Source organism: Euprymna scolopes, chromosome 36 (assembly GCF_053919585.1).
Source record: "Euprymna scolopes isolate OS-2025 chromosome 36, ASM5391958v1, whole genome shotgun sequence".
In the NCBI taxonomy this organism is placed as follows: domain Eukaryota; kingdom Metazoa; phylum Mollusca; class Cephalopoda; order Sepiida; family Sepiolidae; genus Euprymna; species Euprymna scolopes.
In genome coordinates this window covers 95,152,379-95,179,280 of record NC_136517.1, presented here as the reverse complement: position 1 = coordinate 95,179,280, position 26,902 = coordinate 95,152,379, and the positions used below count along the sequence as shown (strand labels likewise).

General features: G+C 35.0%; 1 protein-coding gene across 3 annotated transcripts in view; it reads right to left on the bottom strand.

The window, feature by feature from the left end:
• LOC145260690 (thyroid receptor-interacting protein 11-like) overlaps positions 1-26,902 on the bottom strand; it is a 183,818-nt gene that overhangs the window by 137,560 nt on the left and 19,356 nt on the right. For all 3 annotated transcript variants that reach the window (XM_080119089.1, XM_080119091.1, XM_080119090.1), the window contains exons 3-5: positions 25,003-25,113; positions 15,603-15,735; positions 9,986-10,110 (exon numbers count right to left, since the gene is read on the bottom strand). In XM_080119089.1, coding sequence (XP_079975215.1) covers positions 9,986-10,110; positions 15,603-15,735; positions 25,003-25,113 — 369 coding nt within the window. The remainder of the gene's footprint in view (positions 1-9,985; positions 10,111-15,602; positions 15,736-25,002; positions 25,114-26,902) is intronic.

Genomic DNA, 26,902 nt, shown 5'->3' with positions numbered 1-26,902 from the left:
CGTTCTTAGATAGCTTTTGTATCGAATGTCTATGATAATAATAAAAAAAAATCCAATAAAAGAAGGAACAGACGATTTTGACCGAAGTTAACACCTTATACAGCCTAATATCACAAGTGCATTTGAGGAGTTTTATTACCACACAAGCAAAAAGGCACTGCATATAAAAAGAGTAGGTTCCTTGAGACGACAGGGGCACATTTGACATGAATGTTTCTGTGTAACTGAGCCATGATACTTGGCTTTTCCATTTTAAACTTCAATTCAAGCCATGATATATATAAAAATAAGTTTATAAAATCAACAGTAAGATCACTACAGTGCAATTTGATGTCTACCATCTCATCAGAAGAGAGAAAATATTAGCAAATATTTATAAAGGTATGTACCCTATTTGCTAAACTCAGTGAGACATGGAAAGTCAAAGTCAAAATAATTAATCAGAAGTCCTGTAGCAAGAGGATTTGAAGAAAAGGATATGAAAATTGTACATCCTCTTGCTACATGACTTCGGATTAATTAATTCTTTTAATTTTGACTTTCCATGTCTCACTGACTTTAGCAAATAGGATACATACGTTTATAAATATTTGCTTATATTTTCTCTCCTCTGATGAGATGGTAGACATCGAAATCCTATAGGTTAAGGAGATTAAATTTCTAAAGCATTCATTGTCTTGCTTAGAATAATAAAAATCTTTTATATGAAACTCAAACACTTCATTTCAATAAGGGTTTTTTGAAATTCATTGAATCACTACAATTAATTTATTTATTTTACTCCTGTTCTAACCAAACAAGGTATATCGCTACTTGGACGTAAGGGGCTACTAATTGAGATCATGTACAAGAAAGGTTAACAAGATGTTGGTGTACGTTACATTTAAACTTCTGCATATCAGTACAGTCAGGAAAGCAGGTAGCAGGAAGGGAATACCAAAGTCGAGCTGTTCGAGGGAAGAAACTATTAGAGTAGAAAGATTTCTGGCATTTAAGGACCTCAACAGTAAAGGGAAATGATTTTGTTGCTAAGCGGGTTTATCAGGGATATGTATGTCAAGGGGGCACAAGCGCAAGAAGTTCATCAGAGCACATTCCATTAAAATATTTGTAAAACGGGCACAGGGATGCAATATTATGGCAATGGGACAGGAGTTGGAGCTTAGTTGACAAAACAGAACCTATTAGGTTGAAGACTCTTTTTTGGACCCTATCAAAGAGGGAGAGACTAGCAGTAGACACACCAGTCCAGATGTAGCAACAATACTCCATGCATAGGCGAATGGTGGCTTTGTAGAGAATACTCTTAGGTGTGATATTTTATATATATTTAAACCATGGGTTCCCAACCTGTGGGTCACAAATCCAAAGCTATGGGGTCGCCAATTGAAACATGAATTTCCAGAATGTATGGCAACATATACATAATATCTGGACGAAGAATTCAAATACCTCACAAACATTTTGAAAACCTTGCAATATCCCATATATTTCATATTAAATGCTAAGCGAAAAGCCACACAAATATTTTCCGGGATAAATAATCAAAAATCATATATACCAGACCTTTCTCTCATAAACAGACATCTTCTTTTACCTACACACACACCAATGATACAATAATTTGCAAAGCACTAAACAAACTATTGATTCCAATCATACAAACAACATCACAAATTATAAGACAAGTATTAAAAACAACAAAACATCTCCAAAACAAACCAGTTTCCAATGCAGGCGTATACACTGTTTCGTGCCAAAATTGCCATCATAGATACATTGGTGAAACCCAGCGTAAATTAGAAAAAAGGATCAATAAACACAAAAGAGATATAAAAGATAGCAATTCACTAAGTGCATTATTTTCTCATTCATTGCAGCATAATCACACCTTAAACAAGCAAAAATGGTTAAACTTATTTCAAATAAACCGCGCCGGAGACTTCTTTAATCAGCACTTATCGCAAATTCAAGCACAATTAAACAACATGCAGGTTTCTATAACATAGCGCCATTAATAAGTAAACTTTTATTAACATAATTTAACTGTAGACACAGGTTAACCTTCTCACACCATAGAAACACACCCTGTAATAAATAATACATATAATCTCAATCAATGAATTGCATAAAAAAAACACACACTCATTTCATTTCTGTTACACACCTATATGTGAATTTTAACGGATATATTTTTTTCAGAAAGAATATTAACTGCGTTCATATCTTTTAAAAACATATTAACGACTATATGACGTTATTAAAAATCTCCCTCTCTTTAACAACGCAATCCCCACTCCTTTTTTTGAATTTAGAACGTCTTATTCCGTTTCTGAAATAGAACAGCGTCACACTTTGCACATGAAAAATTTTCAAATATTTGTACTGGTGTTTTTGTTTTCTTAATCTCATTCATCCAGAGGAAGTCTCGAAATAAAGACAAAACATTGATGTATACATAATTCAATTTGTTCCTTTTTATTTATATATATATAGGCATATATATAGGAAGCTGCTTCAACCAACCTAGGGTGAGTGTTGCTCCAGTATGGATATATATATATATATATATATATATATATATATATTTATATATATATTACAATTAAATAATAATTATTCTTTTATATCTACAGACACTGGTGTTTAATGCTGATGCAATCATCAGTGTAGGATGACAATTCCTGCCGGTTGAGAGATTCAAACCAAGCCACAAAGTTACTTTTGACTCCATTTGCTAAGCCCTTATCTTCGAGCTACCAAACAATTGCCATGATAATGAAGAACTAATAAATGCTCAATTCAGGCGCAGACTTTAGACAATCCAGAGTGTTTGAATGACTGGCATATATATATATATATATATATATATATATATATATATATATAACTTTACAAGGATGAGATATAGTAAAATATTTTCGCTTGTTTTCTTTTCCTTATAAGGAAAATGGTTTCCATAATGTTTTATTGTTAAAAATGAAAATTTCTACAAGTCTGACGAAAAGCTGTTCTTGTGAAAATTTTCAAACGACATAATGTTTGAATTTGTCCGAATAGTCTTGAAAGAATTGTAACTAACAATGAAATACACTATTTGTGCTATCAACCCATTCTTTGAAGTCTTGGTTTTTGTTAAAACAATATGTAAATGCTCAATTATGAAATATGATAATTTTGTAGCTTACAGTTTAAGTCATCTCTTTTTTTTTTACTTAAAACTTATTGGTACATGAACAATTACTGAATTTTTAATTATATAAACCCAGTAAAATTCGGAATACTATAAATAAGACTATATATATCTTATAATATAAAGCTGAATGTCTGTGTGTGTGTGTGTGTGTAGTCACGAATAGGCTCCTATATGGTTGACTATTATAGAAAACTGATCACATATAATGATAGAAGATGTATCGAGACACAGGAATGGGTATGTTTGATCTGGCATAATGATGATTCATTAAAATTGTGGAGTCTGCGTACGCGCCTAGTCCACAAAGTATGGAAATAAAAAATTTAAAAATTAAGTGTTTTTGATATAGATGTACATAATAATACTTTGATAAGTATGTTTTAAATTAAATAGGGATGGTATAATAAAATTGTGGGGTCTGCGTTTACGTCTGGCCTCCATAGAATGGAGATAGGCACAAACTTTAATAAAGACTTTTCATATCTATCTGCGTAAGTATACTTTGATAATTATGTTTCAGTTTGAAGAAATATGGTATAATAAAATTATGGGGTGTTCGTTCGCGCCTGACCTCCATAGAATGGAAATATGTCACAAAGTTTAACAAGGTTTTTTAATATAGATTCACAGAATATTGTGATAAGTGTTGCAGTGTGAATAGGTATGGTATAATAAATTATGGGGTTTATCTATTTTATTTTTACTTTCATCATATTTTGCTTTGGTTTTCATACCCCCAAATTCGAAGCTATCTCTTTACAACCCTTCCTTTTCATAACCTATCATATTTTCATAAATCAGAGTCCATTTTCTGTTGGCTGTTTTTGAACCCAGTCAACGATGGGTACTTTTGCTAGTATATATATATATATATATATATAAAATGCTAGATTAAAATTATATCATACTGTGGTATAACGACTGGGGACTGCTTACAAGTAACTGGTAACTGCTTATAAATCTGATATTTCCCATGAAACTTCCCCCTTTAGAGAAAGCCAGTTCAATCTGCCTAGGGTGAATGCCGCTTTGATATTGGTATCAGTGATTTAATGTTAATTTCAAAGCAAAAAAAAATCTTACATGTGTTTCAGGGGAAAGGGGAGGAAGTGAGGGAGGGTCATATGATAACTTGGATTTGTTCAAGTAAGTTGTTAATTTTTCTACCGAAACATGTGTAAGATTTTTTTTGCCGACTCTGCAATTGATATTTAATCACAGTATGATATAATTGATTAGACATTTTACTTATTTAAAGCTCTATTACATTCTGTTTGTTAAATTTTAGAATTGAGCTTTATTTTGCCTTACTATTTAGAAAAAAAAAAACATTCTTAACATGGGAAGAGGCAACCAGGAGTGAAAACAGTAGTTGTAATAACTGTCCAGTTTACATGCTGGCATATGCTGGACAGCTTTTAGAAATTTATTTCACAAAAAGCCTTCGGGTCAAGATCACAGTGTTTTTTTTTTTTTTTTTTTTTTTAAATTGTAAATATGGTTTTGATTCTTAAACACTGGGGATTTATTAGTTAGTTTAAGATCCATAGAGTGAATGAGGTATTTTGGTAAATGTTGCCAGTCAAGAGTAAGACTCCAAAGTCTACATTTATTACTTTTTAATCACTTTAGTCACAAAGACCCTGAACCCTTCCCCAATTTCTTGTAGGGCCTTGTGCCTAATTTTGTTGTTTGAAAATGTTTTGTTTTTTTACTTAATTGTATTTACAAAATTTTAAAAGCAATAAAATATATAAACAAGATCAAAGTGTAGTATCTGTTCTGATGCTACACTTCACCTTTTCTATCCTCAGTCAGTAGAGGAGATATCCTTCATGACTGAGGCAATTTTTATTTTTGTTCCTATCCATAAGAGCCCCTTTTTGAGGAGCTGGATTTTCCCCACATTAAAAATCGACCTTGTGCCTAACTCTGCCCTCGTGGGGAGGCAAGTAAATAGGAACTTATCTCTGGTAAGGTTTGTTTGAAAGTCATTTTCTTAATTGAAACAAGATTTTTATAGGCTGGATGCATATCCTGATGGCAAGCCAGTGAGGTTAATGCGGACCAATTTTTTTTATTGAGATGCCATCTCTAGGCGATTGTCCAACGAGGTGAGAGAGTGCTTCGCCGTTCGTTAAATTACTCAACTATAATTGCTTCACCAGGAAAATGATAAAAAGATACATGGCATAAGGTCTTATTTAGAACTCAGTATGTAAACATTTATTTTGTCCGAAGATGTTGGAAACACAATTATTTTTGAGCAGTGTTAAATTAATTTTTTTTTAAATCTCATATTCGAAAAAAAAAAAAAAATTGTTTTCTGTGTTTTCTTTTATCGACCCCAAACAAGGTGGACTGCCAGCAAGCAGTTAATGTGATTAGGAGCCAGATTGGGGAAGGGGAGTGGGGATTCTAAGTAGGGAGTTGTGCAGCAAGATTTTTGTTCACATTACGTTTAAATTTCTGAATGTTAATCCATTCAAGGGAGCAGGGACGGAATTCCAAAGGAAAGCTGTCCAAAGAAAGAAGCTGTTAGAAAGAAAGTTTTCCGACATATGGGAACCTCTATAATAAGAAGGTGGGATTCTGCTGCAAGTCCGATTGATCAGGGATATTATGCTGAGAGGTACAAGTGTAACAAAGCCACTGGCACATATGTAGCAATGGTGGCATCTCATGTATGCAAATGACCAAGCTGTGGCACAAGGTGACGTCACAGCGGAGGAAAAGGAAAAAAAAGCATGCATCGACGCGGAACGAAAAAAAGCATGCGTCGACACGGCAGAGTTTTTTTTTTAACCACATGGCAGACGACAAGAACTTTTACACAAGATGCAAGACACGCTAATCCTCTAGACTTTTGCCAGATTTTTGGGCAGCCGTGAACTGTTAAACGAATTAAATGCATAACAGCTGGTTATAGCTGCAGATTAAGAAAAAAATGAATTGACCCAGAGAAGGGAAAAGCAAGAATGCTACCATATAGTTGCTGGTTTGGGAAATACGTGTTAAACGGCTTGTGTAAACGACCAGTAATAAATGGCTTTTCTTTCAACATCGAATTTCTTTTCATTTATGAAACCATACATACAAACTACGGAAGATTATTTGGAACCATCTATTGATCCAGTAGATATCTCACTGCTGATGCAATTCTCTATCTATATAAGAGCCAGGTACGTCCAAGGATGGAATACTGTTGCCACATCTGGGCAGGAGTTGCTAGAAAGGACTTGCCCTGCCTTTATAGAGTTCAAAATAGACTTTATAGACTCGTAGCGGATGTCCTTTTCTCTTCCCTGCAACCTCTTTCTCATAGAAAAGATGTTGCGAGTTTGTCTCTGCGTTATCGTTATTTTCACGGCAAGTGTTCGACTGAGCTCCAATCTATGGTCCCCCCTCGCCAGACTTTCAGAAAAACACTGTCTAGCAGAAAACACTATTACTAGTTTCACCCACTCTTTATCTGTGTCTAAACCTAAACGTAGATTCCATGAACAAAGCTTCTTTCTTAGAACTACACGCCTGTGGAATTATCTTCCGTTTTCCTGCTTTCCAGCTGACTACAATATGGTTGTCTTCAAGTCTAACATAAACAAGTTTTTGATAAACTGTTCCATATAAGTTAACAAATTTACCGAATTTCAATTATTAACGATATTGTCGTTTTCACTTTCTTTTCCTCCTTCGCGTTACGGTTCGAGCCTGCCTACTACCACTTTTTTTTTTTTTACTCAACCAACATCCTTGCACAAACCTCCACTTTCTTTTTCACCTTCATGTCATGGGTTCGAGCCTGCCTACTATAACTTTTTTTTTTTTGCTCAACATACACCTACAAACACCTGGGCAATGCCGGGCACCCAGGCTAGTCTCTATATAAATAAAATGAACTCATTTTTTCCCGTCTGATTTTGACATTAATAGGATTAAAAATCAAGATATTTCATGCAAATATAATATGCACAAACGGCAGAACAATATCTGAGGTGTGTTATAGGCTTATTATTTCTCAAATTCCTCGATAATCTTAGATTTCTATACTTTTTCTGCTGAGAAGTCACTGCCAAAATCGGTTAAGATCAATGGAAGTGGTAAAATATTTTCTCTCTAATAAATTCCTCCTCCCCCTGCCACCACTTAACACCGTTTGGGGATCGTTCACAAGGAACAGTTGAGAAGAGAACACCGGTTTGGCTTCGTAGTTCTTTCATGTGAAGTTATTTAAAATCACTAAACTAAGCTGCAGTGCTCTGTGGCGTAGTGGTTAGCGTGCTGGACAATTCACATTATATTTTCACGTTCGCGCTAACCTACCATAGTCGGTTTTTTTTTTTTTCCCTAAACAACTGGAATGGACTTTTCTTGGTGGCCGAACTGTTAACGTTGCAGATGTTTTTTTTTTTGTTTTTTTTTTCACACTTTATTTTCCTACTTTTACTCATGACTCCGGGTTTGATCCTTCCTACTTACCTACCATAACATTTTTTAAAACTCCCCCCCCTCCCCGCCCCCCCCCGTCCCGGAAACAAACACTCGGGCAATGCCGGGTACCCCCGCTAGTATAATTATAAATACAAAACCTGCATTAATCAAAATATCTTATTTAAGTGTATTTTACGACCGAGCACTGCAGGGTGGCCTGCTAGTTATAGATAAAAGTGGTTTCATTTTAAAACTTTCTTATCTGTTTGCCGGGTTAGCTCAAATGGTAGAGAATGCGGCTGGCGCAGTAAATGTTTTGGTTTCGATTCCAGCTGATGATTTCCAGGAGCCAAAGGCACTTTTTAACATGTTACACAATCTCGGAAATCTGTCAAGTTCAACAAGATAAACCTGAAGAAGATTGGAAGTTACTTTTGCCGAAACATTATGAGAATAACACTCAAGATGGGAACTGTAGTCTGAACAATTCAAATAATAATATTTTTATCTTTAATATTGTTCTCACTATCATCATACTATAGTCGACCTCACGTGTTAGGAGAAAAGAATAAAGAAAAGGAAGTAAGTTTAATGAGTAACAAAAGGATTTATCAATAGACAATAAGTAAGAAGCTGTTCACTAAGGTAGACAAAAGAGAGCTAAGAGTAGGGTTTAAATTAGGATGTGACAAATAATAATAACAAATAAGCACAGAACAATGGATGTGGATATATTTAGATTTGGTTTGTGCGTACTTTAGAATTGACAATGCATTTTATGATATTGAGGATTGGCAAGGAGTTTTACAATGTTTTTAAACACTAGCTGACCAGGCACGGCAATTCAAGGGTGCTTCTGTTATAAGTGCAAGCCATTCATAGTTCCAACAATGGACGCCATAAAGGTGGGAGCCCAGAATCGGTTCAGCATTCTACTTCACTGTCCTGAACCAGGTTTTGAGTTGACCATCACGACTTATCTTCCAGCCTTTGATTGATGACTCCACAGATGACTTCACCTGAGTGTTGACGAAGGGTGTGCCCGAACCAACGAAAGCATCTGTGAAAGGAAAGATTTTTGGAGGGAGTGGATCCTTCAGCAAGCGCAGATTGTACTGTTGTGGACAAACTGTTGCCAGCAGACACGGAGGATGTAGTAAAATCTGTGATCGCCGAATATCTCCAGTTTGTGTAGGTCACTAGCCCGCATAGGCCAAGTCTTGTCACTTGAATGTAAGGGGCTACTATTCGAGATCATGTCTACCAGGTGATTATTTTACGACCGAGCACTGCAGGGTGGCCTGCTAGTTATAGATATAGTTGAGCAGCGAGATGTCTTTTCACATTACATTCAAACTTCTGCATGTCAGTGCAGTCAGAGAAGCAAAGAACAGGAAGGGAATTCTAAAGTCTAGCATTCTGAGGGAAGAAATTATTAGGGTAAAAGGCTTTGTGGCATCTAAGGATCTTTGCAGTGAAGAGGTGGGATTTTACTGTTTGTCGAGTTAGTTGAGAGTATGTACATCTGTGGGAATTGAAATTCCCAGCCAACAGACACAAGACTGAACCATTAAGGCAACACAACGTATCTTTCCTTGTTCTGTTATGTAAGCGACTGCTACGCATCACATATACATCCGGTGAAATTGGATACGTCACTTCCTTTCTTTCTCTTCGTCGCTGGACTCTGACCAAGACGGATGCACAATCCCTAGCTCCACACGATCGCACCTCAAGTTAGACATGCATACCAAGAACTCATATACGCATCGTCTACCTCCACACACGTATTACTGAACTCTAGTCCAGGTATGGACTATCTTTATAAAACTTGTATTCATTCATGTAAATAAATGTACATATATTTATGATCCTTGTAACTGCCAATTTTCTGTGTATCATTCAACTGCAGGATGTTTGTCACCGGCGTCCCCTACACATCCAAGGGGCACAAGCACTAGGAGTTCATCAGAGCACACGCCATAAAAGTACTTGTAAAACAACATTGCAGTGATGGGACAGAAGTTAATAAAAAGTGCAACGTATACACACGTATATAGGGTACTTCAAAGTCAAGATCTAGCCAAACGTAAGTGCGAGACGGATCGATTCTGACCGAGAAAACAGCAATTCTTCCCTCTTTGTCAGAAACATCGTTCATGAAATATAAGGACTAAAGAAGAAAAGAAAGGAAGCAACAGTTACAAAGCTATCAAAAATAAACTCACGTCCCACTTTCTACCCTCCTTGATATAAGAATGACAGACCAACAGACTAATGCTTTTTATAGAGATGTGTGCACAAAACTAAAAAGTTACAAAGTAATTAAAAAAAAAAAAAAAAGATTTTGCACGTTACCATTTGTGAGGCAAGCGTTTTCCAATGCTGACATTCTGACTTGAGTCGATTAACCTGTCCTCGCAGTTGGTTCACTTCGTATTGGAGGCTTATATTTTCACCAAAATCCAACTCGTCCGTACAACCTGCAATAGAAAATAAGTTAACAAACTAAAACAGTTCATATACAACAAAAAAACATGCCCATCTAAGAACAGGTAAAATTCCCCACAAATTATTCTCCAAATTATTGGTCGTACGTCAAAACAACATTATATAAATGCGAGTGGGCCACCAGGGTTGATACTTGGCCCTTTATTATTCCTGATATTCATAAATGACCTCCCTGGTCTCCGAGATGGGTGTATTTGCTAATGGCAACATGCATTATAACGGACATGAGAGAAAAACGAATGAACACATATCTAAGGAAATGGTTGAAACTTCCAATTTGTAATGGAATGAGGACATAAACAGATGGTCACATTCAATGCTGCCAAGACTAAGCTTGTTTCCTTTACCAATTACAAGAAACCTTCTCAAATCACTGATTGCCACGACTAATAATATGCTACCTGAACGCTCTCTTTTTTTTTTTTACAAGGGTGTCACCACTTATCAAGGCTCAGAGGCCACTCGAGGATAAGGGTTAATAGGTATACATTAGTCATTGTGATTTTAGCATAGTAAACAGTGGGAATTTTGAAACTTGGATTACTTAGGGGGACGATTCAATTAGAACTTGTTCACATTGGACTTTTTCTTTTTTTTTTTTTTTCATAGGTATCAACTCATTATCAAGGCCAAGAGGCCACTCAAGGATAAGGGTTAAAGAGTGTACAGTAGAAATTGGACAATATAATAATCATTAGTAATGAAAATTTGGTAAATTTGATAACTTATATGGAACGGCTCATCAAGAACTTATTTACGTTAGACTTGAAGACAACCATATTGTAGTCAGCCGGAAAGCAGGAAAACGGAAGACAATTCCACAGGCGAAAGCTCTCCATCCAAATTCCTCAGTTTAACATTCACAGACAACATGAATTGGAACAAATACACTGAGGACATTGCCAAGGCTGCTGCGAAGAAGGTAAGCTGTCCTCTACCATGCAAGAAAATTATTGACACCTGAGAGTATTGTATATCTCTACAAAGCCACCATTCACCCATGCATGGAGTATTGTTACCAGGCCTGCTCACATGTTTCCCCGATGTTCAACCACAAGGAAATTGCACAAAAAGCTGCCGAAAACAGAAAGCAAAAAAATAAAAATTTAAAAAAATAGAAAACAAGAAATCAGAACGCATGAAACAGCATTTTTCAGATCACGTTACAAAACTCCGGATGATACATGCAGTCGGCGTTCTTTTGTTTGTCAAAGTTCTCTTTCAAGTTGGCTCTTTTTCTTTAAAACCTATTCTAAACAGACGTAACATTCATCAAACCCTTAAGCTAAGTGACATATACAAGACCTTTTATTCTTTTTGTATTTTGTTGATTGTGGCCGTCAAGTTACGGGGCTTAACCCCCGAGTTGTCACTTTTGGATAACGGCGTGAATATTGCAAATTTTTCTTAGATAGAACTTTGAATATTTTTTATTTTATTTAGTTGATCTCTATGGTGTTCAAATAAGAAACTCAAATATCTACATTCTTATAGGGATATATGCACCTGAATTCAGATTTTGTCCAGCACTATCAATCAAACTCCAATTTCTGTCCCATTAACGAAATGTTACATCCCGGTTCTTGTTTATCATGTCAGCTGATATTTTGGCTAGACGATGAATGCCCTGGAAAAGTCACTTCTGATTAATGTTTAGTTTTAAAATATGCAAACAAAGAAATGATTTGCAGCGGTTTTAAATAGTACCTCTAGTTTTATCGTAAATTGAACTCACTAATAAAAAAAAAAAAAGCAATAATAATAAAATAGTGAGGTAGCCACAGGCTTGAACAGGGGATCATTTGATCTGTAGTCGAATGCTCTACCATCGAGCTATATTTCCAGATGTCAATAATTCTGTTATTTTTTTTAAAAAGAAATGATTTGTTGAGATTTTATTATCTCTCTTGGCTGGTGTAACATAAAATATTCCCCTATAAAAATTATTTTTGATCTTTAAGAAAGAAAGACTATTTTAAGAATCAGATTTTTTTAATACTTATCAGATGTATTTCTGTACAAAAAATATCTAAGAACACTACCAGAAATATAAATTAGCTTTGTGTGAAATTTGCAAAAGATAGTCTGAGCCATTTCGGAATCTATAAGGAAGGAACTCACACACACACAAAGTGACTTTTATATAATAGTAGATATTCACAGTTTTTATAATTTATGTTGCAACAAAGAATTTTTAATATATAAAAGCCAAGTACGTCCAAGGATGGAATACTGCTGCCATATCTGGGCAGGAGCTGCTAAAAACAGCCTATCTTGCCTTGACAGAGTACAAAATAGACTTCGTGGCTTAGTGGGGGATGCCCTTTTCTCTACCCTGCAACCTCTCTCCCACAGAAGAGACGTTGCGAGCCTATCCTTGTTTTATCGTTATTTTCATGGCAGGTGCTCGTCTAAACTCCAATCTCTGGTCCCCCTCCCCCGCCAATCTTTCACGAAAAACACCCGTCTAGCGGAATCCACTGTGAAAAATTTCTCCCACTCTTTATCTGTGCCTAAATCAAAACGTGGATTCCATAAACAAAGCTTCTTTCTTAGAACTGCACGCCTGTTGAACTCTGTTCCGTCTGCCTGCTGCCCACCTGACTGCAACTTGGATGTCTTCAAGTCCAACATTAACAAATTCCTAATGAACCGCCCCCTTAAGTAAACACTTCATCAAATCTCCACACTAACGTACTGTACTTGCAATAACCCTTATCCCTGAGTGGCTTCCGGGCCTTGATAAGTGGTGACCACCGTGTAAAAAAAAAAAAAAAATTATTACTCTTTGGGGCCATATCTACTATGTAAGGAGTTGAGCAGGAAGATGTTTGTTCACATTACATTTAAATTAAAAGAGTAAAAAATTACCTTCCAAATTTCTCAGCTGTTAAATCAACTGAGCCCCACAATCAGACAATGCATGTCCCACACAGAGATTTGATATTTTTTTATGACCATCAGAAAAAAAGAGGAAGAGGGAGTGCAACTAGAAAATGCAGTGACAATAAGTTTTAAAGGTCAAAGTTCAAAGGAGGGAAGAGAATAGGTTTATATTTTGCTCTTTTGTTTTTGAAAAATAAACCATTCGAAATAATCAAGTTTTTAAACAAACTTTAATGTTTGCATAAATTTGACTTTTGTTTGACACAATTCTAAAAATAAAATTATCTCGCAACGTTTTGATTTAGACTTTTTTTTTTTTTTGAATGTGTCATTTAAAAAATATTTCGTTTTTGCATATTTGACTTTAGAAAAAAAATCTTTGTTATTAATAGAAAAATCGCAAAATTCTTAAACAAAATAAGAAAAATGTTAATGTAGTTTGCTTGAAGCATTGTTTAATGTGTATATAAAAGAAATTTAGGTTTATAAGAAGCAATACAATGCAGAGATGTTTCCTATTTATAAGAAATGTAAATAACAGTAACATTTATAGAAAATAGTAATAATGTCAGCATTTATAGAAAATGCTAATAATGGACACATTTACATGAAATGTTAATGGACACATTTACAGGAAATGTTTATAATGGACACATTTACAGGATATGTTAACAATGGACACATTTACAGGAAATGTTAACAATGGACACATCTATAGGATATGTTAACAATGAACACATTTACAGGATATGTTAACAATGGACACATTTACAGGATATGTTAACAATGGACACATTTACAGGATATGTTAACAATGGACACATTTACAGGATATGTTAACAATGGCACATTTACAGGAAATGTCAACAATGGCACATTTATAGGAAATGTTAACAATGGCACATTTATAGGAAATGTTAACAATGGCAAATTTATAGGAAATGTTAACAATGGCACATTTATAGGAAATGTTAACAATGGACACATTTATAGGAAATGTTAACAATGGACACATTTATAGGAAATGTTAACAATGGCAAATTTATAGGAAATGTTAACAATGGACACATTTATAGGAAATGTTAACAATGGACACATTTATAGGAAATGTTAACAATGGACACATTTATAGGAAATGTTAACAATGGACACATTTATAGGAAATGTTAACAATGGACACATTTATAGGAAATGTTAACAATGGACACATTTATAGGAAATGTTAACAATGGACACATTTATAGGAAATGTTAACAATGGCACATTTATAGGAAATGTTAACAATGGACACATTTATAGGAAATGTTAACAATGGACACATTTATAGGAAATGTTAACAATGGACACATTTATAGGAAATGTTAACAATGGACACATTTATAGGAAATGTTAACAATGGACACATTTATAGGATATGTTAACAATGGACACATTTATAGGAAATGTTAACAATGGACACATTTATAGGAAATGTTAACAATGGACACATTTATAGGAAATGTTAACAATGGACACATTTATAGGAAATGTTAACAATGGACACATTTATAGGAAATGTTAACAATGGCACATTTATAGGAAATGTTAACAATGGCACATTTATAGGAAATGTTAACAATGGACACATTTATAGGAAATGTTAACAATGGACACATTTATAGGAAATGTTAACAATGGACACATTTATAGGAAATGTTAACAATGGACACATTTATAGGAAATGTTAACAATGGACACATTTATAGGATATGTTAACAATGGACACATAGGATATGTTAACAATGGACACATTTACAGGAAATGTTTATAATGGACACATTTATACGAAATTTTAACAATGGACACATTTATAGGAAATGTTAACAATGGACACATTTATAGGAAATGTTAACAATGGCACATTTATAGGAAATGTTAACAATGGCACATTTATAGGAAATGTTAACAATGGCACATTTATAGGAAATGTTAACAATGGACACATTTACAGGATATGTTAACAATGGACACATTTATAGGAAATGTTAACAATGGACACATTTATAGGAAATGTTAACAATGGACACATTTATAGGAAATGTTAACAATGGACACATTTATAGAAAGCATTATGTGTGCATACTGAATGGTTTTCGTGGCAAAAAGTATCTAAAAGACGCTTTTTGCCACCAAATCCATTCAGCATGCACACATAATACTTTCTATGAATGTGTCCATTATAAACACACATACACACACACACATATATATATATATATATATAATGTTTTTATAATAAATAAAAAAAAAAACAAGAAAAGTTAAATAAAACTTCATTATATCATCAGATCAGGAAAAATAATTTCTTTACACCATAGCATTTTGAAGCTAAATGCTTCTCATCAGAAGAGAAAAAATCCAGGAAAATACATTTACATTTTTGTAAATGTATTTTCCTGTCTCTTATTTTTTTTTCTTCCTTTTTAATCGTGTAGAGTTTCTACCATAATGATAAATTTGTTTTGCTTAAAGTTTGCATCTTTATCGATTTCAGTTACGAATATATTACTTTTAAAGAAACAAAAAACTGTCGCCTTACCAGGTTCTCTGTGAGAAGAGGAACCGTAATAGATCGGATGATGTTCCGTCTCTTCTTTATCTTTCGAAACCATTGATTTCACATGAACTTCTTCGAGTTCGTGATGCTTTTGCCTCAATGACTGGTTTTCTTTCTAAAATCAAAATGAAACATTTTTTAATAAAAAAAAAAAAAATAGATTAAAATGAAATGAGACGAGATGAATTCAAAGAATTTCACGTCGGCAGTGTTGGAAACTATTCATGCTTGGTAATATCCTATATCTCTACAAGCCCACCATTTACACATGCAGTCTTGGTGCCACTTCTGGGCTGGTGCATCTAGCAATAGTCTCTCACTCTTAGACAGGGTCCAAAAAATAGAGTCTGCAATCTAATAGATCCCACACTATCAACCAAGTTCCAGCTTCTGTCCCATCACTGCAATATTGCATCTCTGTGTCTGTTTTGCAAATACTTTAATTAAATGTACTCTGATGAACTTATCGCACTTGTGCTCCCTCATCGTACATACTCCTGACTTGAAACTGACCTTTGCCTTTTTATTTATCCCTTAATCATGTCCATTTTTATCGCTTCCTCTCATGTTTTCCCTCTGTTCCTCTTCATTTTTATCCCATGTTTTTCCTGTTAAACTAACCTTGTTACCTCAACTGTTCTACATCTATTAACCCAAGAACTCTCATCCATTCTTCCAACGTGACCATACCAACAAAGTCTCCGTTTTGCATACAACTCCCTATAATTATCAAGATTTAATTTTTTTTTCTGAGCTGATCAGATCTAAGCCTCACATTACACACCCATCAGATCATTATCATATCATTTTCTCTCCATGCAATGCATGTCCTCAACCCTCACTGACCAGGTTTCACTTCCATACATCATCACACTGCACACACATGCGTGATAGATTCTTTCCTTGGTCAACAGTGGTAGCACTCTGTGGGTTAATCATGCCAAAAGGTCCCTAAATTCTAACTTTATCCACCCCTAACTCTTGCAATCACACTAGGACCACCTCCTCCCTGTGCTCAAAGATGACAAAACTTCTGAATAATTTGTTTCATTTTACTTCAGTCAAAGATCTCAGTAATCAAGGGGCCTTCTTCCAGGGGTGAAGTGTAAGGGGGTGGGGGCTAACACTTGATATCTCTATGAGATACATAGATATTCGATATTCCATTAAACTTCTCTTTTAACTAACCAAACACTGAGTTAATAAAGAAGGTGAGAACATAATTTCCGTCTCCGCAATTGACCATTTAAATATGTGATGGTATGTCTTTTTTGTGGTCGCTTGGTATTACTGGATTCCAGGACAAGAATTCATCTAGTCTGATGGAGTATCAAGCTCTATCCAATTATGACTGATAGAACGAGAACATAGTACCCCCATGAAGTAAATAAAGGGTTGATACTTCATCAGAGTAGATGAATAATTTCTCATTTTGTGGAATTTCCACAGGTCCCGCTAATTTTTATTAATTTAGGAGATCATATCAAAAAGTATTAAAAGTTTATCAAACGTATACATATTGATACCCATGCTGTTGAATCATTCAACCAAAAATTGGATTTGTCCAATTGATTTCTGTTCAATTTTTGACACAAGTTTCTTAAACAATGCTGTGGATCTTTATTAATGGCCGACAATTTTGCGAAACATCAAATCGTCAATGGAGGTATACCAGATTTAAAAATTCAAAAATGATTTGTTGTTTTTTCTTTTTTTCTAGATATTTGGATGTCAAGTGTATGTAAAGAGGACATAAAGGAAAGATAAAAGTGTGGGGTGGGTGGGTTGGTGGTGGTATAACGTCGTGTAGGTCACAGGGAAAGATAAACTGAGGTAAGAGGAGGAGGTAAAGAAAAAGAAATAGTAAAGTCGGGAGTTAGAGGTTGGGAGGGCTGATAGGGGAGTCGAGTACTTGGGTGGGGAAGGGCTGATAAATGCAAAGATTGGTAGAAAGATTTTTTTCTACCAAATCAACTGTTTTGAGATTATTTAATTATTTTATTATTATTTAATTATTTTATTATTATTTAATTATTTTATTATTATTTAATTATTTTATCATATAAGACAATATTTTTGCCAAAACTAAACATTAAACACAGGTCACTTCTTTTATTCATAGTTAGAAGGTAAATTTAAAGGTTCATACCTTTTGCAGCTCTAAGATTAAAGCCGTAGTAGAGACGGTGCTGTTTTATGGTTCACCAGCGCGGACTCTCAGTAAAAAAAACTTGAAAGTAAGTTAAATAAAATTTATACTAGAATGCTCTCGGCTGTGTTAAACTGGAAAACACGTGGAACACGTACATCAAGTCTGTTGCTAAGGTCGCTGGAAAGATGGTGGGATCCTTCTATCGCTCCAGAAGATATCTCACTACTGATGCAATTCTCTATCTATATAAAATCCAAGTACGGCCAAGGATGGAATACTGCTGCCATATCTGGGCAGGAGCTGCCAAAAACAGCCTATCATGCCTTGACAGAGTACAAAATAGACTTTGTGGTTTAGTGGGGGATGCCTTTTTCTCTACCCTGCAACCCCTCTCCCACAGAAGAGACGTTGCAAGCCTATCCTTGTTTTATCGTTATTTTCATGGCAGGTGCTCGTCTGAACTCCAATCCCTGGTCCCCCCTCGCCAATCTTTCACGAAAAACACCCATCTAGCTGAATCCGCTGTGAAAAATTTCCCCCACTCTATATCTGTGCCTAAATCAAAACGCGGATTTCATGAACAAAGCTTCTTTCTTAGAACTGCACGCCTGTGGAACTCTGTTCCGTCTGCCTGCTTCCCTCCGGACTACAACTTGGATGTCTTCAAGTCCAATGTTAACAAATTCCTAATGAACCGCCCCCTTAAGTAAACACTTCATCAAATCTCCTCACTAACGTAATGTACTTGCAATAACCCTTATCCCTGAGTGGCTTCCGGGCCTTGATAAGTGGTGATCTCTGTGTAAAAAAAAAAAAAAAAAAAAAAAAAAAAAAAAAAAAAAACACCCAACCATTAGCTGTCTGTATTGTCTGTTGCCCAGCAGATCTTCAGTAATAAGAAAAAGAAGAACATGATATGCCGGACATTGCTACAGAAGAAAAAATTCGGCCGTCAGGGATGTGATACTGTGGAAACCTGATACAGTAGGAAAACCTGTTAAGACGTTCACAAAATCATTGACAGAAGACATTGGCTTACAATTTAAAGATCTTCCAGGTTTGTATTACTGTACACATAGATTCGAAAAAGTTGTCAAAAAACAAATATAGAACAAATAAATGTTATCAAAGGCAAGATAAGTTACTTTTCTACCTAACTGGATATAATTCACGTGTTTTTATTCAGTGTAACATGTTTATTCAGCTCGAAAAACATGCAATGTTTACCGATGTATTGGAAAATTCAAAATGGCAGCCGACTGTCTCTCGGAGAGGGTACGTTTGGGAAAAGGTATTATAAATAATAAACTAGACAAAATACTGTTAGAAAACAACCGAATATATGTCAACTTATGTCACGGTAACATATATTGAGCGAATTTCTAACAGTATTTTGTCTAGTTTATTATTTATAATACCTTTTCCCAAACGTACCCTCTCCGAGAGACAGTCGGCTGCCATTTTGAATTTTCCAATACATCGGTAAACATTGCATGTTTTTCGAGCTGAATAAACATGTTACACTGAATAAAAACACGTGAATTATATCCAGTTAGGTAGAAAAGTAACTTATCTTGCCTTTGATAACATTTATTTGTTCTATATTTGTTTTTTGACAACTTTTTCGAATCTATGTGTACAGTAATACAAACCCGCTCTTCCTATAGCCATGAAAGATAGAGATCTGTGGAGAGATCTGTGGATGGAAAGAGTTAATTTAGTCTGGGCAACACGGCCAATACGAGTTTTTTATTTTTACATTCTGCAGCTGCATTAATACTTAAATAAACAATAAAAATTGAATTTGGCAGAGTCGATTCCACCGCCCATGAAAGCATCCACTAGGTTAATTATACACCCCTCTTATCTTAGACAGCTAGAAACATACATAAAAAAAAGGATATATGCAGTAAAAAAAAAACAAAAAAAAAACTCACTTTTCCCTAAAATTAGATACAAGATCAATTTATTAATACGAGGTTTTTGACATTAAAACATCCCTAGAAGCAGAGACAAAAATTGACATCAACTTCATCGGCAAGCAAACCACACACACACAAATTAGAATCAGCATACTCTATACTATGTTGAAACATCGATTCTCATTAGATAATTCAAGTTAATTAACATTTAGCTGGGGTTTTTTTTTTTTTTTTTTCGGAGTCACCACTTATCAAGGCCCAGAGGCCACTCGAGGATAAGGGTTAATAAGAGAACGGTAATCAATGGGACAATATCATAGTAATCGGTAGTAGTGGTAGATTGGATTACTTAAGGGGACTGCTCATCAAGAATTTACTTATATTGGACTTGAAGACAACCATATTATAGTTAGTTGAAAAGCAGAAAAATGGAACAGAGTTCCACTGGTGTGCAGTTCTAAGAAAGAAACTTTGTTCATGTAATCTATGTTTAGGTTTAGGCACAGATAAAGAGTGGGGGAAATTATTGATAGTGGTTTCAGCTAGACGAGCGTTTTTGGTTTGGTTGTTTTGTTTTACAGCATATCAACCCTTTTCTGGTTATTTAATGCCGAATCCAGTTATTTTGGAAACAGTTTTTATGCTTCAAGATTTTTATATCTTCAAATATTTATTTGTAGAGTTTGGTTTGGTTGTTTTACGGCATATAAACCCTTTTTGGGTTATTTTATGCCAAATCCAGTTATTTTCGAAATATTATTCATGTTGCGTCCAGTTATTTTGTAGAAGGTTTATATTCTTCAAGCTTTTTGTATCTTCAATCGATAGTTTGTAGTGTTTGGTTTGATTGTTTTATAGTGGATTTTATCGTTTTTGTTCCTTGCCCTGCGGAACATGAATGAGTTTTGCAATAGGAGAGGGAAAAGGGGTTACAGTATTAATGTTTTGTACATTTTAAGTTAGGAAACCAGTCAGGAAGTAGGGGGAGGTAGAAAGAGAAAGGGGAAATGGGAAGAAAGGAAAAGGTGGACTGTTTTTGTTTTTGGTTTTGTAGAACATTAAGTTTTGCAAAAAAAAAGTAGAAAAACAAAAAAAGCATCAATATTAGGTGCATTTCATCTCAGAAAACCAATATCTTCAGACAGCCTGATCCGATAGCACCAGACAAGTGTTTTTTATGAAAGTCAGGATAGGAGGGACTATAGATTGGAGCTAATAGAATGCTGAACACTGAATACAGGAGAATGGCGACACTTACCTGTAAAAAAGTGCAAAAACTAACACAGTCATCTCCCTTGACTCGGATATTCACGAGACTGAAGACAGTTTGTGAATTTAATATTTTCTAAAAACTTCCTCTTTTCTTTTTTTTTTCCCTCTACAATGTAAAGTACGGAGATACACCCATGAGATGCTTTTTTTTTTACTGGCGTGTCACCACTTATCAAGGCCCAAAAAGTCACTCAAGGATAAAAGTTAAACGCGTGTCACATCGATGGTGAGATAACACCGTGATGATTAGCAATGATTATGGTGATATTGGACAAAAACGAGGAGGGCTCAACAAGAACTTGTTCACATTGGATTTGTAAATGACCATGTTGTAGTCAGCTGGGAAGCATTTCTGCTATATTGTGTTCTACAGATGAGTAGTTCTAGGAAAGAAACTTTGCTCGTAGAAGTTTCATTTAGTTTAAAGTATAGACAGAGAAAGGCAAACTATTGACAGTGGTTGTAGCTAGATGAGTTTTTGTTGAGCATCTGCCATGAAAATAACGACAAAGCAGAGAAAGACTAGCAACGTCTCTTTCATGAGAAAGAGGTAGTAGGCAAGGGAAACAGACATCACCATTAGATTTCAAAGTCAGTTTTGTATTCTGCCGAACCAGGAATGGGTGATCTATATATATAAAAGCGAAAATGTATGTATGTATGTATGTACGCTTTTCCTCGATGTCCACAAAAGGCTTCTTTCAGAGAAGCGCTCGCTCACTTCACAACTTCTTAAAACTTTTTATATCATCTATAAATTGTAATATCTCACACTTAACCATGGAGCTCGCCTGTCTATTTAATTTTATTGACTTTCAAACGTTAATTATTCCACATTTCCCACATCGGCACGCGTTACATTCGGTTTTTGGTATAAACAAAAAGCGAAACTCGACTCTAATTACTAGCCAAAAGCCAGTGGTCTCTAGAGAGCTAAGTAACGTTTGGTCAATGTCGACTTCGTCATATCAGACGGTAGCTTTCATTTCGAGAGACGAGACGCTCCCCCTAATAAACAGGGAGCGGGTTTTTAAAAAGAAACAAACCGATTTATTGACCTCATTAAAAACTGTCTCGCACAAAATGCTAACTGCTGAATACCTATCGCCGTCACGTCAATCAAAAACGCGCACCTGTTTTTTTTTTCACACTTTACTATTTTCCAACTGCGCGTCAACGCTTCGTTTTTTTTTCACGGGCACCTGTTTTTTTTCACATTTCGGGGTTTTTTCAACGCCGAGTACCCTTCACTAGTTGTTAATAAAATTCAAAAATCATTTTTGCAATCTAACCATATTTGCTACAAATAAAATTCTATCTATGCCTGACTTGCCCACCAATTTTCAACCATTAATGTCCAACACTCTTTTTTTAATTTTTTCTATTGCCCTTCAATAATATGTATAGGGACACTTTGGTGATCACCTCATCAGTAGAAAATGATTTAAAGGGTAAAACTCGCCTAAGGATTCTTTTTCCTAAACACCAGTCAAGAATACATCCTTGGCACTCAGTCCAACAGAAATTGGGCATTTCAGTGTACTTTTATTTGTTGGATTGTAGTATATGTCTCGAGTAGTCCTAGGAGGTTCAATCTCCAAGAGCTTGCCTTTCCTTTTTTAAAAGGACTTAGTTAATTGTTAACTGCCCAAAAGGCCTCTACAGGAGAATTCTAACAGAGCTGTCTAGGCTATTTTTAGAGGCCAGCCTGGCTCTTCAACTTGAATTGCCTCCCATCTTATGGCCTTGGGCCAGGTTAATTTTGCGGAAAGTATATAAACACTCAGTAGGAGGTTTGATCTTGAATAGGCTTCACACTTACGGTGTAACGTTGTCATTACCATGTCATTAGATCACCAAAGTTAAACACACTGAGGCTCAAGTAATAGAAACCAATTTTTGCATTTTTCTCATCCCCTTGACTCGATGTTGTATATTGCTAAACGAAGAAAAGATATCGTGCGAAAAGAAAAGCACCAAATGTTGATGACTTTCTGCCGTCAGTTCATTTTATTCCTCTAATTTTTTTAAGCTGTCACTGCATATAAACAAGGACCTACACGTTGCATGCAGAGACAGACGCAAAGGAAAAAAAAAGCAATTTGACTCCCTTTCTTTGTTAGCGACATAATTCTATGATTTTATCAGCTTATTAGTGTGAACACTGTTGAAACACAATTTTTTGCCATTATTTCTGGACAAAGGATATACACTAGTGTTAAATGAAGATCCTCTAAGCATAATTAAAAATATGTGATTTATTGTTACAAAGATAAACAGGTATTGTTGGGTAATAGGATCAGGGCACCCAAAATAAACAAAAACGACAACAAAAGACCTACCTGGTCATTGAACTCTGACGCAAAAAAAAAAATAAGTCCTGATCATTGAACTCTGACGCAAAAAAAAAAATCCTGGTCATTGAACTCTGACGCAAAAAAAAAAAAAAGTCCTGGTCATTGAATTCTGATGCAAAAGCGGGAGACCAGTACCCGCATTAAGCTGGTCTGCAGTTTAACTTGTTTCTGGCTATCTTGCTCTTGCTTGTTGCTGGATCTCAACATTTTGAACCGAGAGAAAGACTTAGCTGTCGTACAAAACTAAGACTCTGTAACATCCTCTGTGTATAGATACTCCCTCAGGCATTTGTCTATAAAAATGGTCCTGTAGCGATGGAAAAGTTGTGACACGTGGAGACTTGAAATGCTGGAAGCATGTAATAATTGATCTCAATGACCATCTTCAGTGTCATGCCTGCTTGAGCATGTGAATTCACCGGTAGGACTAAAAAAAAGTCATTTTTGGGCTCATGGACTGTAAGTGTCTGAGGGAGTGGCACTCGTCTGACAAGACATTGCAATCATCATCATATATATATACACACACACATTAATGTACGGTATAATTCAAGTTGACACACTGGTTCCCGTTAGATCACCAAAGTTAAGCAACGTTGAGCCTGGTCAGTACTAAAATGGGTGACCATTTGGGAATTCCAGGTGCTTAGTTCTCTCCGCTTATCTCGGCATTGTTTCCAGTCGTCTAGCATTTCTTCTTGCCACTGGACTCAAGCAGTGTCGATTCAGGAGAAGTGTGGTTGCTTCTTGTGCAACCTTTGCCTCACAATTACACATGCAGCTAGTCTTACAGTGGGTATCCATTGTCTCTTTACACTGAACGGAGGCATAGCAATACATCTCTGCATTGCAGGCTATCAAACTTAGTGACAATTTTGTATGTTGTACCATTAAGTGGTGATAAAACAAAGACTGTTGGAGATACATGGCTGAAAACTGGTGGGCAAGTCAGACAGAGATTGATGTTTATTTGTACCAATTGCAGAAAAAAAATTCTGGATTTAATTAAAAAGTGACATTCTAGGGGAAGTAGGCACCCTATATATAAGGGTTCCACATTTATAAATTTGATTTTAGTGGATAATTAGGTTTTATTAGGTGCCGTTGTAGTCCTTATTTAGCAATGGTTGTGTAATTAAAAACAAAAAACTCCTTTTTCTTACCTCCTTCTTTTCCAACACACCTCAATATTCTCTAGAAATTGAGTTGATTTGCATCAAGAACTTGTTTACATTAGACTTGAAAACAACCATATTGGAGTCAGCTGGAAAGCAGACAAATGGAAGAGAGTTCCACAGGTATGCAGCTCTAAGAAAGAAGCTCCACTCATAGAACCCACGTTTAGGTTTAGGCACAGATAAACAGTGGGGAAAATTATTGATAGTGGTTTCAACCAGACGAGTGTTCATTATGAAAGTTTGGCAAGGGGGGGAAACCATAGATTGGAGCTCAGACGAGATTTCTTCACATTTGTGTCTTACCACTTATAAACAACTTTATAACATAAATAAAATTTCACCTTCAGGTTTTGGGATGAGAAAATATATTTTTATTGAATCGTTTTCATCCATTTTATTTCTTCATATTTTTATTTTATCACTAACAAACCAATTTATTCAATTGTTGTCCTAATTTAGCAATGGTTGTGTAATCAAAAACAAAAGACTCCCTTTTCTTACCTCCTTTTCTTCCAACACGCCTCGATATTCTCTAGAAATGGAGTTGATTTGCAGTTCGGAACTTTCAGCTCTTTCTTCGAGTTCTTTATTGAGTCGTTTAAGCCATTCATTCTGAAATAAAATAAGAGATTTCGTTAGAAAAAGAAATAATGCTTAGCAATGAATGACTAATATTTGTTATGATCATGACGTAGTTGTTGTTGGTGAGCATCTATCATTCATTTTGTGTGAATCAGATGATTACTATTGGCATTGTTTCCCCTATATCTTTCTAGTTAGAATTCTTTCTAGAAAGATATTGGGTATATATGGAAAGAACTATATGAAGGTTGCCAACATCCTAAATAAAAGTGTTTCTTATGATCCTATTGTTGGCATTGGTTTCCCAGATATATTTCTAGTTAGAATTATTTCTAGAAAGATATTGGGTATATATGGAAAGAACTACATGAAGGTTGCCAACATCCTAAATAAAAGTGTTTCTTATGATCCTATTGTTGGCATTGGTTTCCCCGATATATTTTTAGTTAGAATTATTTCTAGAAAGACATTGGGTACTTATAGGAGGGACCATGTGAAGGTTGCCAACATCCCCAAGTGAAAGCGTATCTATAAAATGAACGATTCGAACTCAGGTTGTCAGTCTATGTCGTTAACCACTTAGCCACTGTCACCTCCCATTGTTGATATCTTTGACAACTTGAAGGCTTCTACTTGTGAGCTTGATGCTCTTGCAAGAAATGTGAGATAAACATGAACCCAAGGGATGGGAAAATATTATTTTAGTTAATCGTTTTCACCCATTTTATTTCTTCACATTTGTGTTTTACCAACTTACAAACCATTTTATAACACAAATAAAATTTGACTTTCAGATTTTGGGATGGGAAAATATTTTTTAGAGAATCGTTTTCATCCATTTTATTTCTTCATATTCGTGCTCGAACACTCACAAACCACTTTATGACAACAAAATGGGAGACGAAAGCAAAACCAGGAAAATGCAATATCTTTTCCTCTTTTGGAGATCATATCTCAATAGACAACAAAACAGTAAAAAAAATCTGAAGATTTTGTTTCTTCGTTTAGTGGTTCCAGTATATTTATTTGACATTAGCAAAAGAAGAATAGCGACTTCTGTATTTGGATGTTCAAAACAAAAGATATTCAGAAAGAAGGAAATAGCAACGTCTCTGAATCTAAGACTTTAAATTGTATTAATAGTTCCTATTGCCATATATGCAAATGAAACATGGGTTAGAATAGCAGATCATGAGAAGAATCTCAATGTCTTTGAAATTAAATGTTTAAGAAAAATACTTGGAATAACTGAGAAAGATTAAGAAATGCTGATATTAGAAACAAGCTGACTATTCAGGGCTCTATGGATAAATTTATCTTTAGTTAACCTTTGACAACTAAATATTTTCGTTTACTAACCAAATAGAAAAGTTACTAGCCAAACCCACATGATTTTTAGAATATGACATTTTTGTTCTGTTACAAGTATGTACATCATAAAGATTTTTCTGTATATTTTTAAATAAGTGTAATTCTAAATATACAACAAATTTTATGTTGCTACTTGAAGGTATAAACATTCTAATTTCTTGAGATGTTTTTTTTTAAACAGCCTTCGTTAAAAAAAAAAGATTACATTGTTTTATTAAACTTTTATTGTTTAAATAATTTATCTTTATTCATTTTTTTATTAAAATAGAAGTTAAAAAGATATTTTTCACTCAGTAGTGAACCTTGGAAGATTGTCAATGAAAGAAGTACAATCGTCAAAAGATAAGCGCTTCATTATTTCTAGTCGCCACTTTGAAAAATCACTCGCAAATGCGACTGTTTCACTCGCAATGTAAAGCCCTGCTATTAACTAAAGATTTTGTGTTTT